At 61.4% G+C, this 14,517-nt stretch overlaps 2 protein-coding genes across 2 annotated transcripts; one reads left to right on the top strand and one right to left on the bottom strand.

Moving 5' to 3' along the window:
• The first annotated feature begins 367 nt into the window (after nt 1-367).
• On the top strand, nt 368-6,533 carry LOC133768638 (solute carrier family 26 member 10-like). The gene is given in 19 exon segments (XM_062203345.1): nt 368-701; nt 1,124-1,234; nt 1,693-1,850; nt 2,029-2,193; nt 2,403-2,555; nt 3,205-3,299; nt 3,390-3,516; nt 3,518-3,538; nt 3,622-3,735; nt 4,354-4,431; nt 4,521-4,616; nt 4,960-5,066; nt 5,163-5,232; nt 5,305-5,421; nt 5,541-5,574; nt 5,655-5,737; nt 5,831-5,885; nt 5,999-6,105; nt 6,394-6,533. Coding segments are annotated over 19 exon segments (2,064 nt in total). The 3' UTR covers nt 6,433-6,533.
• On the bottom strand, nt 6,523-13,121 carry B4GALNT1 (beta-1,4-N-acetyl-galactosaminyltransferase 1). Its single transcript, XM_062203344.1, is given in 12 exon segments — nt 6,523-7,181; nt 7,183-7,310; nt 7,749-7,989; nt 8,198-8,338; nt 8,782-8,972; nt 9,091-9,189; nt 10,454-10,634; nt 10,776-10,816; nt 11,169-11,275; nt 11,392-11,556; nt 11,970-12,188; nt 12,756-13,121. Coding segments are annotated over 11 exon segments (1,602 nt in total). The 5' UTR covers nt 12,188; nt 12,756-13,121; the 3' UTR covers nt 6,523-7,091.
• Between the last annotated feature and the right edge of the window lie 1,396 nt (nt 13,122-14,517).

Raw genomic sequence — 14,517 nt, 5'->3', positions numbered from 1 at the left:
GTGCAGAGAGAGGAGCCAGCCTCTCTCTGTCCAGAGTGCACATGGGGAGAGCACCCGGAGTGAAGAGGCAGGGGGCAAAGGGCTTAGGAACATACATGGTGGGTGCTGGGTCTTAGGGGGCTCTCGTCCTTTGGCTCTCCATACCTACCCATCGCCAGCCCCCAGCATCGGGTGGGCCAATGGTGTGGGAAGAACCGCCCCGCACTTGCAGTGTCCTCTCCACGCAGCAGCCCTGGCCCGGCCTCAGGCCCCAAGAGAGGGCGCCCTCCAGCGCCGGATTGGACCGTGCTTCAGGGAGGCGGGACTCTAGCAGGCAGGCGGGAGGGCTATTTAAGACCCGGCGGAGCCAGAGCTTGCCAAGGGCAAAATGAGTGGGCTACGGGGCGCCAGGACCCGGCCAGGCCTGGGAGAGACCTCCGACCTGAAGTACCCGCTGGGCACCAGGCTCAGGGAACCTCTCACTGAGGTTCGGTTCCAGCAGCTTTTCGGGGGCGCAGAGCAGGAACCCGAGCTCCCGGCAGAGTCCTTCTGGCCCAGGCTCTGGAGGCTTCGGGCCCGCGCTTGCTCCAGGCGGGGGGCGTGGCGCCTGCTGCAGGCGCGGCTGCCCCCGCTGCGCTGGCTGCCCTCGTACCGCTGGCGGGCCTGGCTGCTCGGGGATGCCGTGGCCGGAGTGACCGTGGGCGTCGTGCACGTGCCCCAGGGTGAGCGGCTCCGACCGTCGCTTGTCAGAGGCCCAAGCTCTGGAGGGCTTCGGTGGGGGAGCGAGGTGGTGGGTTAGTGCACTGGGGGCTGCGAGAGAAGGACCGGTTCGGGTAAGCACTGCGGAGCCCCAGCAGGTCCCCACCCCATCGCCCCTCACCTGCGCCCTCCTGCCAGAAGTCTGGGGCCGGTTCCGGTTCAGGTAGCTGGAGAGAGGCAGGGTGCCGGCCCCCCACGACTTGGGCCGACACGGATCTGTGACTGCGTCTGCTCCACGGCCTCCCACGGAGGCCCCTTAACTCCTAAGTTCCCTCACAGCGGCCCAACTTAGTGCCCCCCCCCCCCCCGCAAGCCTGTAAGAGCGCGAGAAAGGGCAGGTCCTGGAAGCTGGGCACCCCCCACCTCTCCTTCCACTTCTCCCCAGGCATGGCCTTTGCCCTCCTGACCTCCGTGCCCCCAGTGTTCGGACTCTACACATCTTTCTTCCCCGTCCTTATCTACAGCTTGCTGGGCACTGGGAGACATCTGTCCACGGGTGAGTGACGGGACTTCCAGTGACCGCTCTGTGGGGGGAGAATGGACAGCAGTCTGAGACCACCCAGCTCGATTCCTCTCTCCCTCTCAACTTCCCTTCCCTCCGTAGCAGCCCAGCTGGCAAACTGATCTTGGCAATGCTGGCAGGAGGGGCGCAAAGGAGGGCATTTATTAGAACCTGGGCGCCCCAGGGAGTTTTGGTTAAAATGAACGCCTCCGGGACTTTCGGAAGGGAAAGATGAGATGCGCTGTCCCCCCTTCTCCCCCAAGAAGTCCTCGAGGAGTCTGCAGGGGGTGGCAGTTTTGTTGGCAGGTGCGCCCCCTCTGTGCTCCCTCCCCGCGGTTCCTGGCTGCTGCGCCAGATCTTGACCCTACGGTTTCCCCAAGCGTGGCAGATCTTGAGCGTCGCCCTGCGTGGGGTATTACGGCAGGTGCTCTGCGTTTGTCGCCCTGCTCCAGGAACCTTTGCGGTCCTCAGCCTCATGACCGGCTCGGTGGTAGAGCGGCTGGTGCCCGAACCCCTTGCGGGGAACCTGAGCGAGATCGAGCGGGAGCAGCTGGACGCCCAGAGAGTTGGGGCGGCCGCGGCATTGGCCTTCGGGAGCGGGGCGCTGATGGTGAGGGAGGATCTGGGGAGCACTTGGGGAGATCTACACTGGCGGCCCGGGGAGAGGGAAGGTTGTGGTGCAGCGCGCGGGGCCGGGAGACGCAGCGGCGCGCGGGGAAGCTGGCGCACTGCCCTCTAGCGGGTCCGCGCCTCCTCGCCCGGGGGAGCGCGCGTCTTCTCGCCCACAGCTGGCGATGTTCGCGCTGCAGCTCGGCGTCCTGGCCACCTTTCTGTCCGAGCCTGTGGTCAAGGCGCTGACCAGCGGGGCCGCGATGCACGTGCTCGTGTCCCAGCTGCCGAGCCTTTTGGGGTTGTCCCTCCCCCGCCAGATCGGCTGCTTCTCTCTCTTCAAGGTGGGGATGGGAGATCAGCGGAGGTTTCCAGCGGTCGCGGGGAAGAGAGAGAAACACGAAAGGGTGGAGGGTGGCACGTGACGGGGGCGAGGGGAAGGAGGTGGCACCCCCGTCGGCAGCGGGAACAGAGGGCCTCGCCTGGGTCGGGTGCGGTCCGTGTAGGGACGGGTCACCCTGGCTGGGGTCCTCGCTCACCGCCCTGCCCGCAGACGCTGGCCGCCGTGCTGATGGCGCTGCCCCGGAGCAGTCCGGCCGAACTGACCATCTCGGCGCTCAGCCTGGCGTTGCTGGTACCGGTGAAGGAATTGAACGTGAGGTTCCGAGACAGGCTGCCCACCCCGATCCCAGGGGAAGTCGTCATGGTGAGGACGGCCCCGGGGCCGGCTCCCCACCCCGCACAGACCCCGCCCGTGCTGCGGCCGCCTCCTTGCGGAACACGGAGAGGGTCACGGGCCAGAGGTCCTGCTCACACGTTGTACTTTCCTAGGCCGTCTCCCCGGACACGTCGACCCTGCAGAATCCCCTCCCCACGCCGTCCCACCTCTCACCTCGTCCTCTCCAGACCTCGTAGGACGCCTTCTTCCTTGCCACAGCGGCCCCTTGCGGTCGCGCGGCCACAGCACCCCCCCCCCCCAACCATTTACTGAAATTCCTGGCCTGTCTTCCTTCCCAGGAAGACGGCTCTCTCCCTCGCCGCGACAAAATCAACGTCCCAGGTCTCCACAGCCAGCTTCCCTTCTTGAGATGGCTCAGTTGCCCCTGTTGGTAGCCACGACCCCTACAGGAGCCCCCTCATGTCCTCTGGCCTATCTCTCCCTGGGCCTTTCCCAGACCCCCCTCCTCCGCTGTAATTCAGCAGTGCATTGCCCTCCCATCTACACCCTGGCTTCCTGAGTGGCTGAGGGGCTCCTGGACCACTGGTCCTGCATCCTGATCCTCTAATGCTCATGCCTGGTAGTTTCTGCCTAGGGTCCCACCTCTCCCCAGGCCCTAACTGGCTCTCTGAACCAGGTGCTTCTGGCCACCGTGCTCTGTTTCACCTCCTCCCTGGACACAAGATACAACGTTCAGATAGTGGGGCTGCTGCCCGAAGGGGTGAGAGACTGGCTTTCTCTCCTCTCACCCATCTACTCCTGTCCTGCCCTATCTCCCTGCAGCACCCAACCCATCCTCACCATGGCTCCCTCCTTGTCCAGATTTCCCCAGCCCCTCTTCCCCAACCTGGCTGAGCTGCCTGGGACTCTGGCCAACTCGCTGCCCATTGCACTGGTTACTTTTGCCGTGTCCGCCTCCCTGGCCTCCATCTATGCAGACAAGTATTGTCTACACCATTGACTCCAACCAGGTGTGACTTTGTGTACCCTGACCTCGTTTAGGAGCCCCCCCACCCCACCATGCCTCCCTCTTCACCTCACGGCACCCTTCCAGGAGCTCTTGGCGCATGGTGTCTCCAACCTCATTTCCTCCCTCTTCTCTTGCTTCCCCAACTCTGCCACGCTGGCCACGACCAGCCTTCTCGTGGATGCTGGTGGGAATACACAGGTAAGACGGCATGCCTGGGCGAGGTGAGGGGAAAGAGTGGGGCCTCCAGGCCAGGGTGGCGGTGGTACGGAAGCACGTGGGCGATTGGCGGCACCTCTCCAGAGGCAATCCGGGAGGGTGTGGTTGTACACAGGGGAGTTGCAAGGAAACAGGGTTTCAGCCAGACCTTGGTGGGCTCTGAGTATCGACAAAGTTGATGGTGCCTCAGGTGCAGTTCAAAATAAAAATACCAAGCTGTCTAAGGAACTTGAGACGGAATCCTGGTTTTTTTCCTCCCATGAGGATGTTTTCTTTTAAGACATACCACATATCAAAGTCTCCCCCCTACTACTTTTTGTTCCCCTTACTTTGTGGGTCCCTAAGCATGTGGTCAGCCTGCTTACAGGGTAACCCAGCCATGGCGTGTGGGAACTTGAACCGCATGCAGTGGGGACAAATGATAGGTGTTTAACTGGGGGGAGGGCAGGTGAGTGGCAGGCTGTCACAAAGTGGGTGGAGGAGTGAAATAGCTGTCCGGGAGGAAGACGAGGCAGGGCAGGCAGGGAGATGGCCTCTCATGGTGGTGGGGGGTGAGGGGTGGGCTCCCTGCCTCCTCCGCTTCCACCCCCTTCCCTCCAGCTGGCAGGCCTCTTCTCCTGCACAGTGGTCCTGTCCGTGCTGCTGTGGCTCGGGCCCTTCTTCTACTACCTGCCCAAGGTAAGGAGCAGAGGAGGCATGGGTCTGGCTGGGACAGGTGGCTGGATTGCAGGTCGCCAGGGTAGTCAGCCCACCTCCTGTGCCCCAAGGCTGTCCTGGCTTGCATCAACATCTCCAGCATGCGCCAGATGTTCTTCCAGATGCACGAACTGCCCCAACTCTGGCGCATCAGCCGTGTGGACTTTGTGAGAAATGGCATGGCCCCTCCCATCCCTCCAGCATCCCCAGCCTCTGCCCTGGACCCAAGCTCACAGTCCTGGTCTTACCCTCTGCAACCACTCACCCCCAGTACATGTATCTCCTAATACCCTCACTCGGACACAAGGCAAAGCCTGGGGTGTGAGCTGCTCGCACCTGAGTGTTTGTAATCTCCCAGCTGGCACAAGGTCTGGGGCCTTTGCATTTGGCATGCATCCCATTGGGTGGCTTCTGTCCCTCCCTGCTTTCTCCTGGAGCCACCCCTCCCCTCCACTTGCCCTGGTAGCCACTGGCCACCATAGCCCGCCCACCCCTGTCCATGTCCTGCAGGCTGTGTGGATGGTCACATGGGTGGCTGTGGTGACCCTGAGCCTGGAGTTGGGTCTGGCCGTGGGTGTGGTCTTCTCTATGATGACCGTGGTCTGCCGTACTCAGAGGTGGGCAGAGAGATGAGCGGAGTGGAGGGGAGCGGAGGGCAGAGGACAGGGTGCTGGGTGGGGCTAGACGGGCATCTGACCCCAGCTGCCTCCTAGGGTGCAGTGCCTGGCACTTGGACACGCTGCGGGGACTGAGCTCTACAGGCCGCTCAGAGACAGCCACGAGGTGGGTGGGCTCCCACCACAGATGGAAGAGAAGATTGGACCCAGATGCTTCCATGACCCTGTGACCCCTTAGCTCCTGCAGGTGCCTGGGCTCTGCATCCTGAGCTGCCCAATGCCTCTCTACTTTGGGACCCGCGGGCAGTTCCGTCGCAGCCTAGAGTGTCACCTGGGGCTTGGAGAAAGAGGCAAGGTGAAGGCCCTGGGCACAGCAGTGTGGCCCATGAAGGAGTGGGGGGAGGGGCTGGGGCTCAAGGGACGCATGCTCATGCTTGCGTCTTGGGGGTGGTGACCACCCCTCTCTGCTCATAGGACACTCCAAAGCCAGAAGGCCCACCTGACACAGGTGAGACAGCAGGGCCAAGGGGGCAGATCTGGGTATGACCCACGGAGGCATCTGGGTTCCCCAATCCTCTCCTCCCCTAGTTGCTGAGCCTGTCAGAGTGGCAATCCTAGACTTCAGTGGTGTGACCTTTGCAGATGCTGCTGGGGCCAGGGAGGTGGCACAGGTGAGGGAGAGGGCAGGGGGAGGAGAAAGCCCCTCTCATCATCCCACCCCCACCCTCTGACCAGGCCCTATCCCTCCTGTCCTGCTCCTACAGCTAGCCTGCCGATGCCAAGACGCTGGGATCCATCTCCTGCTGGCTCAGTGTAATGGTAAGTGGTGGGCAGGGCGGGGCTCAGAGACAAGGGAATGACTTGGCACTTGGGGGAGGGAAGATGACATAGTGTGGACTCAAGGCCTTACAGCACGACACCTCCCTACACAGCCTCAGTGCTGGGGACACTGACCCGGGCAGGCCTCCTGGACACAGTGACCCCAGAGCAGCTGTTTGTCAGTGTCCAGGATGCAGCCGCTCATGCCTTGGAGAGACTGGTAAGGGGGCAGGGACACAAGGAGGGGCTCAGGGGGCGCTGGGCAAGGGCAAGTGAGGGTAGGGTGCGGGACTGAAGACCCAGGGGGTGGGATCTGGGAAGGGCACTGATAGCAGATCAAGGAGGAAGGGGTGGGCAGCCAATGACCAGTGGACCTAAGAGCAAGCCAGGGAGCCGGGGTCATGCTGTGGGTAAAGAAGCTGAGGTCCCCAAGAGGGTGGTGTGTCCTCAGAAGGAGGAGGGAGGGAGGCACTGGACCTACACTCGGCCCATCCCCTGTTTTCTACAGGAGCTCACTGGCCCCAAGATTTGCACAGTGTGGCTCTGATGGTTCCTGGGGTGCAGAGGGCCCCGTCTGTGGGTGAGAAGGCCGTGGCTGGCCCATGAGTCCCCTTGCTTGGTGTGATGAATAAAATGAAGTCGCGTGCCTCTGGGGTCCCTGAAGTGAGTCTGGGTGTCTGCACAGGGACCCCTGCTGCCCCTTCCTCCATGCCCACAGCATCGCAGAGACACAACTAGAAATGGCTTTCACTGTGTGTTCACCAGTCCCCAGCCAGCTCCCGAGTCACAGTTCCCTCCATGGGGGTGGGCTGGAGCCGGTGCACAGGGTCCTGGATCCGGAGCGGGATGGGGGGCACAGCCCTGGGGTTGCATGGTGGGGAGCTACCCCACCCCTTGGTCCTAAGGGGATGAGGGGAGCAGCCCCCCTTTGGGTTCATAGAGTCCCCATGGGCTCTTTGGCACTTGGAAAGTGACCCCCTGTTTCCTGCCCCTTAAGAACGGGGAGGGGGAGGACTTGGCACTGGCTGTGGGAGAGGTTATGGCTCCATCAGGCCCTTAGGCACCCCCAGAAAGGAGGGGTGTCACCAGGACATGACCCTCTCTGAGATCAGGTTCTAAAAAGGAGATGTGAGGGACTAGGGGGTCAGGGACAGTCAACGGTGGGGAGGGGTTGCCCGGAATCCCTGGCAGGTTCCAGGAGCACCGTCACTCCGAGGTCATGCATTGCAGCCGGTGTTTGAAGAAGAGCAGACGGTGCTTGGCCACCTGGCTTCCGTCCAGCGACCCCGGGTAGCGGGTAGCGGGCATAAGTCTCCGCCCTGGAGTCCCTTGATGTCCAGGGCAGCTTCAGCTTGGAAGCGTGGTCCACAACGACGTCGGAGCAGGAGCCAACCCGAAGGGAGCCAAGTCCATCCAAAAAGAATTCTGGGGGAGAAGGGCCGGGGAGTACACAGTGAAAGATCCGAGAGGCCAGAAGACCCAGTGCTGAAATTTAGGTTGTAGAGGTGTGGGCATGCAGAGTAGCCTCTCTGGCTCTCAACAGCCTTGTGCTTTGGACACGGGGAAAAAAGCTACTCCCTGCTCCCAGAGGGTCGGATCAAGCCCTGGTGGGCTGCTCCCAGTGGAAATTGGCTCGTAGTGGACCAGGGGTGGCTGTGACTGGGCCGAGGAAGTTCAAGGTGTGTGAGGCCGGGAGAGAGGGGGAGCTCCGGCGCTCACTGGGTGCAGGCCTCAGCCAGTGTGTGTAGAACCCCTCTGGCGGCCCCGGAGGAGGGGCCGGGATCCTTGGCGAGCCCCGCGCCCCGCCCAGCGCCCACCGCAAGGTTTCTTGCGGGACCCGGCCATGAGGGGGGCGCCACTCACCTAGGTGCGCCACGCGGCTAAAGCGCGGGTCGAAGCCGACCTCCCGCACCTTGTCGGTGCGCGCCAGGAAGAAGTTCACAACGCCATCGGTGACCACGCAGCCCGGGAAGCCGACGAGCTCGTGGTGGAAGCCGCGCCTTTGGCGGAGGCAGTTCCCGAGGCCTGGGGAGCCGGGCTCCACGCTCAGCAGCTGCCGGTAAGTGGTGGCAAAGCCCGAGATCTCGCGTACCGCGCCGCCCACCTGCGGGGAGTCCGAGGGGATGGCTCCAGGCGGGGCCAGGACCCCGACGGGGCAGGTCTGTGCGCCCTTTCCCCTCGAGTGCCGCCCCATCCCCCGCCCCTTCCACTCCGCTTCCTCGGTGCGGGACTCCGGCAGCCCCCCCGTTTGGCCATCCCCTCCATCCTGTGCTCGGCCTCCGCCACCCAGCCTTGCGCCGACGTTCCCCTACCAGGTCCAGAGGCGTCCTCTCCAGCACGTCCACGAGCCTCTCCAGACGCGTCCGCGCCGTGAAGACGAAGTCGTCGTCCACCCACAGCACGTACTTGGTGGTTACTTGGGACACGGCCAGATTCCGGCCTGCGAACCAGCCCTGGGCGGGGAGAGAGTGCAGAGGGGAGTCTGTAGAGACAGGGCAAGCCCCTCCGCCACCTGTCACCTCTCAACGGCTCCTCCAGATGTGGACTGTTTTAAATGGCCCCGAGCTAGTTGAAAAATGCACATTCTAACACCCCCCACCCCGTCCCCCCTCCAGGGGTTCCCAGTCAGTGTTCCAGAACGCATTTGGTGCGTGCACGCACACATTCATGCAGCTCTTTTATCGAGCGCCCAGGAGATGCGCGCACAGTTCTAAGAATGCAGCACGAAAGTAGGCGTGATTCCTGCTCCCAGGGAGCTTCCACTCCAGCAATCCTCACAATTGGCAGGCACCCCCGCCACTCCGAGGTCAGAGTCGCTGCCCTGGAAGAAGCCGGTGGCAGGCACGCCCCCTCCCCCCAGTCCTCTGGCGCCCTTCGGGCTGTGCTGGCTGCGCACCTTTCCAAAGGGCATGAGATAGTGCTCCACGTGGGGGCCGCTGACGCGCTCTGGCTTGTCGCTGTCGTCAGCGATGACCACGGTGACAGTGGGGTAGAAGCGGCGGATGCTGGCGATGAGCGCGCGCAGCCGGTCATAACGAAGGAAGGTCTTGGTGGCAATGGTGACCAGAGCGCTGATGTTGTACTGGGCTGGAGCAAGGGTGTAGGGTTGGGTGCAAGCAGGGAGAGTGGGGAGAGAGGAGCAGAGAGACATCCGCTCCCAGGGCCGCTCCCCACCAGGGCTGGATCCACTGAGTCCCTGCCTCACCTCCGTGGGGTAGAGAGCCCGGTGGGTACAGCCGAGGGTTGGGAGGGTGTCGTATGTGGATGGTGAAAGCAGCCTCATGTCCCTCGGTGGAGAAGCGAACTGGAAGAAACGACAGGGGGCTAGGCTCCAGGGGCTGGGACCTCATTCTCTTTCCAGCGGATCAATATCTGTGTGCCTGCTCTGGGTGCCGCCTTTGGGGGTCTCCATGGTCAAGAATGCAAGGTTCTCAGGCCCATGGAGCTTACATTACACTCAGATGGGTGGGGACAAGACAATAAACCATCTTTAATGAAAAGTTAACCATTACTGAGAATTCGCTATGTGTCAGACACTGTAAAAACTACCTTAAATACATGAATTCATTTAATCTCTATGATAGCTCTCTTACGAAGGCTCCTACTACAGCTATGAAGCCGAGGTACAGAGAAGTCAGTCATCCACATTGACACAATTTAGCCACAAAGCTGACAAGAATCTAATCAATCTAGTGCCAGGTTAAGTAAATAAGGAAATTCAGACGCTGGTAAGTAATGGGTAGAAAAAACAAGAGATAGATTGGTAAAGAGGACAGATTTGAGCTGAGATTTAATTGACAAGAAGGTGGGGCCAGCGTTGTGGGGTAGGGGTAAAGCTGCCACCTGTGACTCCGGCATCCCAATGGACGCTGGTTCAAGACCTGGCTGCCCTGCTTCTGATCCAGTTCCCCGCTAATGCTCCTGGGAAGGTAGTGGAAGATGGCCCAAGTGTTTGGGCCCCTGCACCCATGTGAGACCGAGCTGAAGCTCCTGGCAAAGCCCCAGCTATTGTAGCCATTTGGGGGAGTGAACCAGCGGGTGAAAGATCTCTGTCTCTCTGTCTCTCTCTTTGTAACTCTGCCTTTCAAATGAATAGAATAAATCTTTAAAAAAAATTTGACAAGAAGGAGCCAGCCATGCAGAAACCTGGGGGAAGATCATTGCAGGTGGAGGAGCAAACCGAATGCAGCTGCCAAACTTTGGAGAGGAATGGAGAGGGGGGTTACTCACTCCTGCCTGAGGAGAAATGGGGGCTCCAGGAGGCAAAGACCTTTGGCCTCCAGTAAGCCATGGGCTGGAGAAAGAGGCTTCTGGGCCAGGTCACTTCTCGGGGCCCCCAAAGTGGGCCAGACACACCCAAGGCTCAGATTTCCCTCTTGCGTGCACCAGCTCCAGATGAACAAAGGCCCCTTCTCTCTGTCCCTGGCCCTGCTGGCCCAGCTGAAATGCCCATTGTGTGGCTGGGAACTCTGGTCACTGCCCAGCTGCCTCCCACACTGCCTTTGCTCACTGCAGCCTTTTCGGCTCCTTTCTGGTTTGCTGCCCCCACCTCCACCTGGGTCTCACACCTGTGTCTGCCGTGTTGGCCTGGTAGCTCCGGCTGCTGTAAGTCACCAGTTGCAGCTGCCGGTTGAGTTGGTCCAGCCCTGGGCTGGCAAGGGTGAGATCTGACTGCCCCTCTCCAGTGAGAGTCACTCCGATCACTTCTCCAGCCACATCCCAGGTGCCTAGGGAGGCAGTCAGGTTCACCTGGGAGACGGGATTGGTGAGCGAAGGGTCAGGCTTCAGGCACTCTGGCCTCCCCAATCCCTCCGTCCCTCCTTTGGTGGCCTGTCTCCCTCCCAGCATCCTCAGTGCCCACCTGGTCTCTTCCCCATTCTCTTCTCTCACCTGGTATACTTCCTGGGCAGAAGCTGCCTGCAGGCTCAGCCCTGGGAGGAAGGAGCTGGGATCAGAATCACACTGACAGCCCCGAACTCCCTTTCCCTACACACAACAGCAGGTGCATTGCATAGCAGCCTAGAGTAACTCAGTTTTGACTCCTTCAGCACCTCTCCTCTGGCCTGCCCTACCCACCCGCCTAATGTTTAGCCAGTCTGCAAAGAGCCCTCTCCTCCCAGCTGCAGTCTTCTGCCGTTCCTGACAACGCCCGCCAGAGTTCCTCTTGCCTCGCCTCCCACCTCCCAATCCTCCTTGCACCTGCAGTTCTCTCTGCCCATCGATGGATTGTCCCCACCATCCCCAGCTGGGGCGTAGGTCACCCTCCAGGACTCTCCTCCTCACCTGGCACCAAGATACTCCGCAGGGGCTGGACCTCCACGCCCTGGAGGGGGTACTGGAGTGGGGAGTTAGCAGGGGCTATGATTAGCTGGTCAGCTGGGGACCGGCTCCTGGAAGGGAAGAAGGGGGAGGGCAGAGGGGGGTCCTCTCCTGGCTCAGTCCCCCCACCCCACAAGCCTCCCATGCTCTCCCCTTACACATCCAAGCCCCTCTTTCTTGCTAGTACCTTGAAAGAAAGGCCTGGTACTCCTGATCCCTTGCAGCAGAGACAGCCCTCAGCTCCTCGGGGTCAAAGGCCTTGGTGAGGTCAATGGCTCTGACCTGCTTCTGGAAGGGGAGGGGCAAGCTCCCTCCACTGGACTCACAAGTGCAGCTGTTCTGAGCCAGCAGCCTGAACGGAGAGTGGGTGCTCAGAGCCTCCTACCTTCAACTCTGTCCCCGTTCAGCAGTCTTTTTTGCTCTTGAACTAGTTCCCAGGAGGCACCGGACACGGGGTGGGAAGAATCCACCAGGACCAGTTCTTGAGATTTCAAGAGCTGCCTGCCTCCCCACTCGGACCCCTCTGGACCCTCTCTCGTGCCTGAAGCAGGAAATCAGGGAGACTTAAGGGCCCGCCCCCGACTGCACACGCTCCCATTGGCATCACGGTGACGGGGCCTGGGCAGGGCAGCCTTGTCCTCCCCGCCCCCCCCCCCCCCCCCGTGCCTCCACACCCCCGGGCAGGAGAGCGCCGGCAGCAGAGCCCCGAGCTGCAGGAAACAAAAGCCCGGGGCCGCCCCGCAGCCACCGCTGCGCTGCACTCACCCGACCACTTGCTCTTTGATCCTGACCGGGATGTGCGCGTAGCGGGGCTCAGGGGCGAGGTCTGGCAGCTCGGGCCGGGGGACGCCCTGCGGGGGCGCCCACAGTGCCAGAGGTGCCCGGAGGCCCGGCGCGTTCCGGGTGCTCGCGTACAGGAGCCCCAGCGAGGCGCAGGCGAGCAGCAGGGCCAGCGCGCAGAGGGCCCGGCGGCCCGGCCGCATCCTGGGGTGGGGGTAGGGTGGGGGGTGAGAGAGGTGTCGGGGCCGGTGGCGGGCGGGGGCCGGGCCCTTGACCGCGGCGACCTGGGAGGCTTCTGCGGGCTCCCGAGGGCGCTCTCGGCTCCACGCCTCACGCCAGGCTTTGCACCGCGAATCGCCTTCCCGCTACCCCTCCCCGCGTCTCCCCGGCCCCCGGGGTCTCCCGGCCTCCTTTCTTCTCTTCAGCTCCTGCATCTCGGTTTCCTCTCACAGCGGAGGCCGGGCATCTTGACGCGAGAGACGCGATCGTGCTTAGGCAGAGAAACACCGCTGTAGGAGAGCCACGGATGTCCCCAAGCCCGCGCCCGCCCTGGCCGGCAGCGCCCCCTCCCCTGTCCGAGCATCACCTGGGCCGGGTGGGCTGCAGAGGGCGGCTCCACACCTTGCCTGTCAGGAAAAATCACACCCGCGCCAGGGGGTGCCCCCGGCCGAGGTGACCCCGCGGGTGGCCTCGGAAGCAGCGCCGGGCACCGGGAGGACCCGCTCCCGCTCCCGCCTCCGCCTCCGCCCCTCATCCCGCCCGGCTACTGACCTGTCTATCGCTCCAAGGCCGCGGCGAGATTTCGGTCCGGGCTGCGCCGGGCTCTCAGCCCCGGCCTGGGGGGCCTCATGGGGCTGGGGGCGGCCTGATGGGGGAGGTGACCGTGAGCCTGATAGTGCGGGGGCTCCTCCTGCCTCCGGAGCGCGCCGACGCCTCCCGCCTTCGCACTCGCGGGGCTTTGTAGACCTCGGCCCCCCGGTGGGGAGTGGGGGCTGGACGTTTCCTGCCCGGGGTAGCCGAGTCGAGAAACAGCCGCACCCCGGCCGCAGAACAAAGCCGGTGATCCCTGGCACACAGTCCCACTGGCGGGGCGAGAGGGCTCAGGCCGCCGCCCCGCTCTCGGTACCGCAGCGCCGCGCGGCTCGGCTCCCGGCGCTGCGCTGGGAATGCGAGCGCCCGGGCGCCTTCTGGTGGGCGCGGCGGAGATCGCCGGGGCGCGGGGCGGCGCGGGAAATTCCTCCCCGCCCCCCAAGTCCCATCCCTCTGCCCCCAGACCTTGGCATCTCAACTCCCTGGCCCCTGTGCCAGTCCGCGAGCAGCTCCGCTGGGGTTAGGCGGTCTGAGCTGCCTTCACTCACGTGGCGTGAGGACGATGCAGGCTTATTGGCTGAGCTTCTGGCTTCCTTCCTCAGAGTGGCTAACCTGGACTTCGGAATATAGCTACCTCAGGCCAGGCCCTTCAAGGCTTTGCGTGTTCTTCTCATGGCGGTATTTCTCATCTATCTCTATCTCTATATCTCTCATCTCTCTCTCTCTGTATATATATGTATATATATATATATATAATTTATATCTATATCATCTATATGTCAAAGCAAGTCACCAGGCTAACCCAGATTCAGGGCATGGTTAAGTTCTACCTCCTGATGGATATGGGTGCAAAAAATTGGGGGCCATTTTAATTTTTAAAAATGTTTATTTATTCAAAAGTTAGAGTAACAGAGAGGGAAGAGAGAGAGAGAGAGAGAGAGAGAGAGAGGATCTTGTTTGCTGGTGATTTATTCGTCAAATGCCAATAGAAGTCAGGGCTGGGCCAGGCCAAGCCAAGAGCCTGGAACTCCTTGCTAATTTCCTGCATGGGTGGCAGGGCTCCAATTACTTGAGCTATAACCTGTGTCTCTCAGGTTCTGCATTAGCAGGAAACTGGAACCAGGAGCCAGAGTATTGAACCCAGGCATTTAGTTATGGGACATGGATGTGGTAACCACTATACCAAATGCCGATGCTGTGGCCATTTTTGATCCTCCATTATCACCAATGAGCAATCTCTTCTTAAAAAAAAAAATTTATTTATTTATTTATCTTAAAGGCAGAATTACAGAGAAAGATGGAAAGAGAGGAATCTTCTATTTGTTGGTTCACTCCCCAAATGACCTCAATGGCTAGGGCTGGGTCAGCCTGAAGCCAGAACTCCATCCAGGTCTCCTACATGGGTGGCAGGGGCCCAAGCACATGGTCCATCTTCTGTTTCCCTTCTAGGCATTTTAGCAGGGAGCTGTATTGGAAGTGGAGCAACTAGGATTTGAGCTGGTGCTCATAGGGAATACCGCTGTGCCACAACACGGGCCCCAGCTCCCAAAACTTTAAGTTGTTTAAATGGATACTTTTAGGCTGTGTCAACATTGCAAGGAGGGATGCTCTGAATGTAGAGCTGTTCTTGTATACATGAAGGAGCATAGAAGTAAGGACACCTCAGGAAGGATGAACAGCAGGCACCCAGATCCCCTAATCTCTTTCTCATTAAAAAGACCAG

The sequence above is a fragment of the Lepus europaeus genome, chromosome 10 (assembly GCF_033115175.1).
Source record: "Lepus europaeus isolate LE1 chromosome 10, mLepTim1.pri, whole genome shotgun sequence".
NCBI lineage: Eukaryota > Metazoa > Chordata > Mammalia > Lagomorpha > Leporidae > Lepus > Lepus europaeus.
This window is presented reverse-complemented; position numbering and strand designations above follow the sequence as displayed.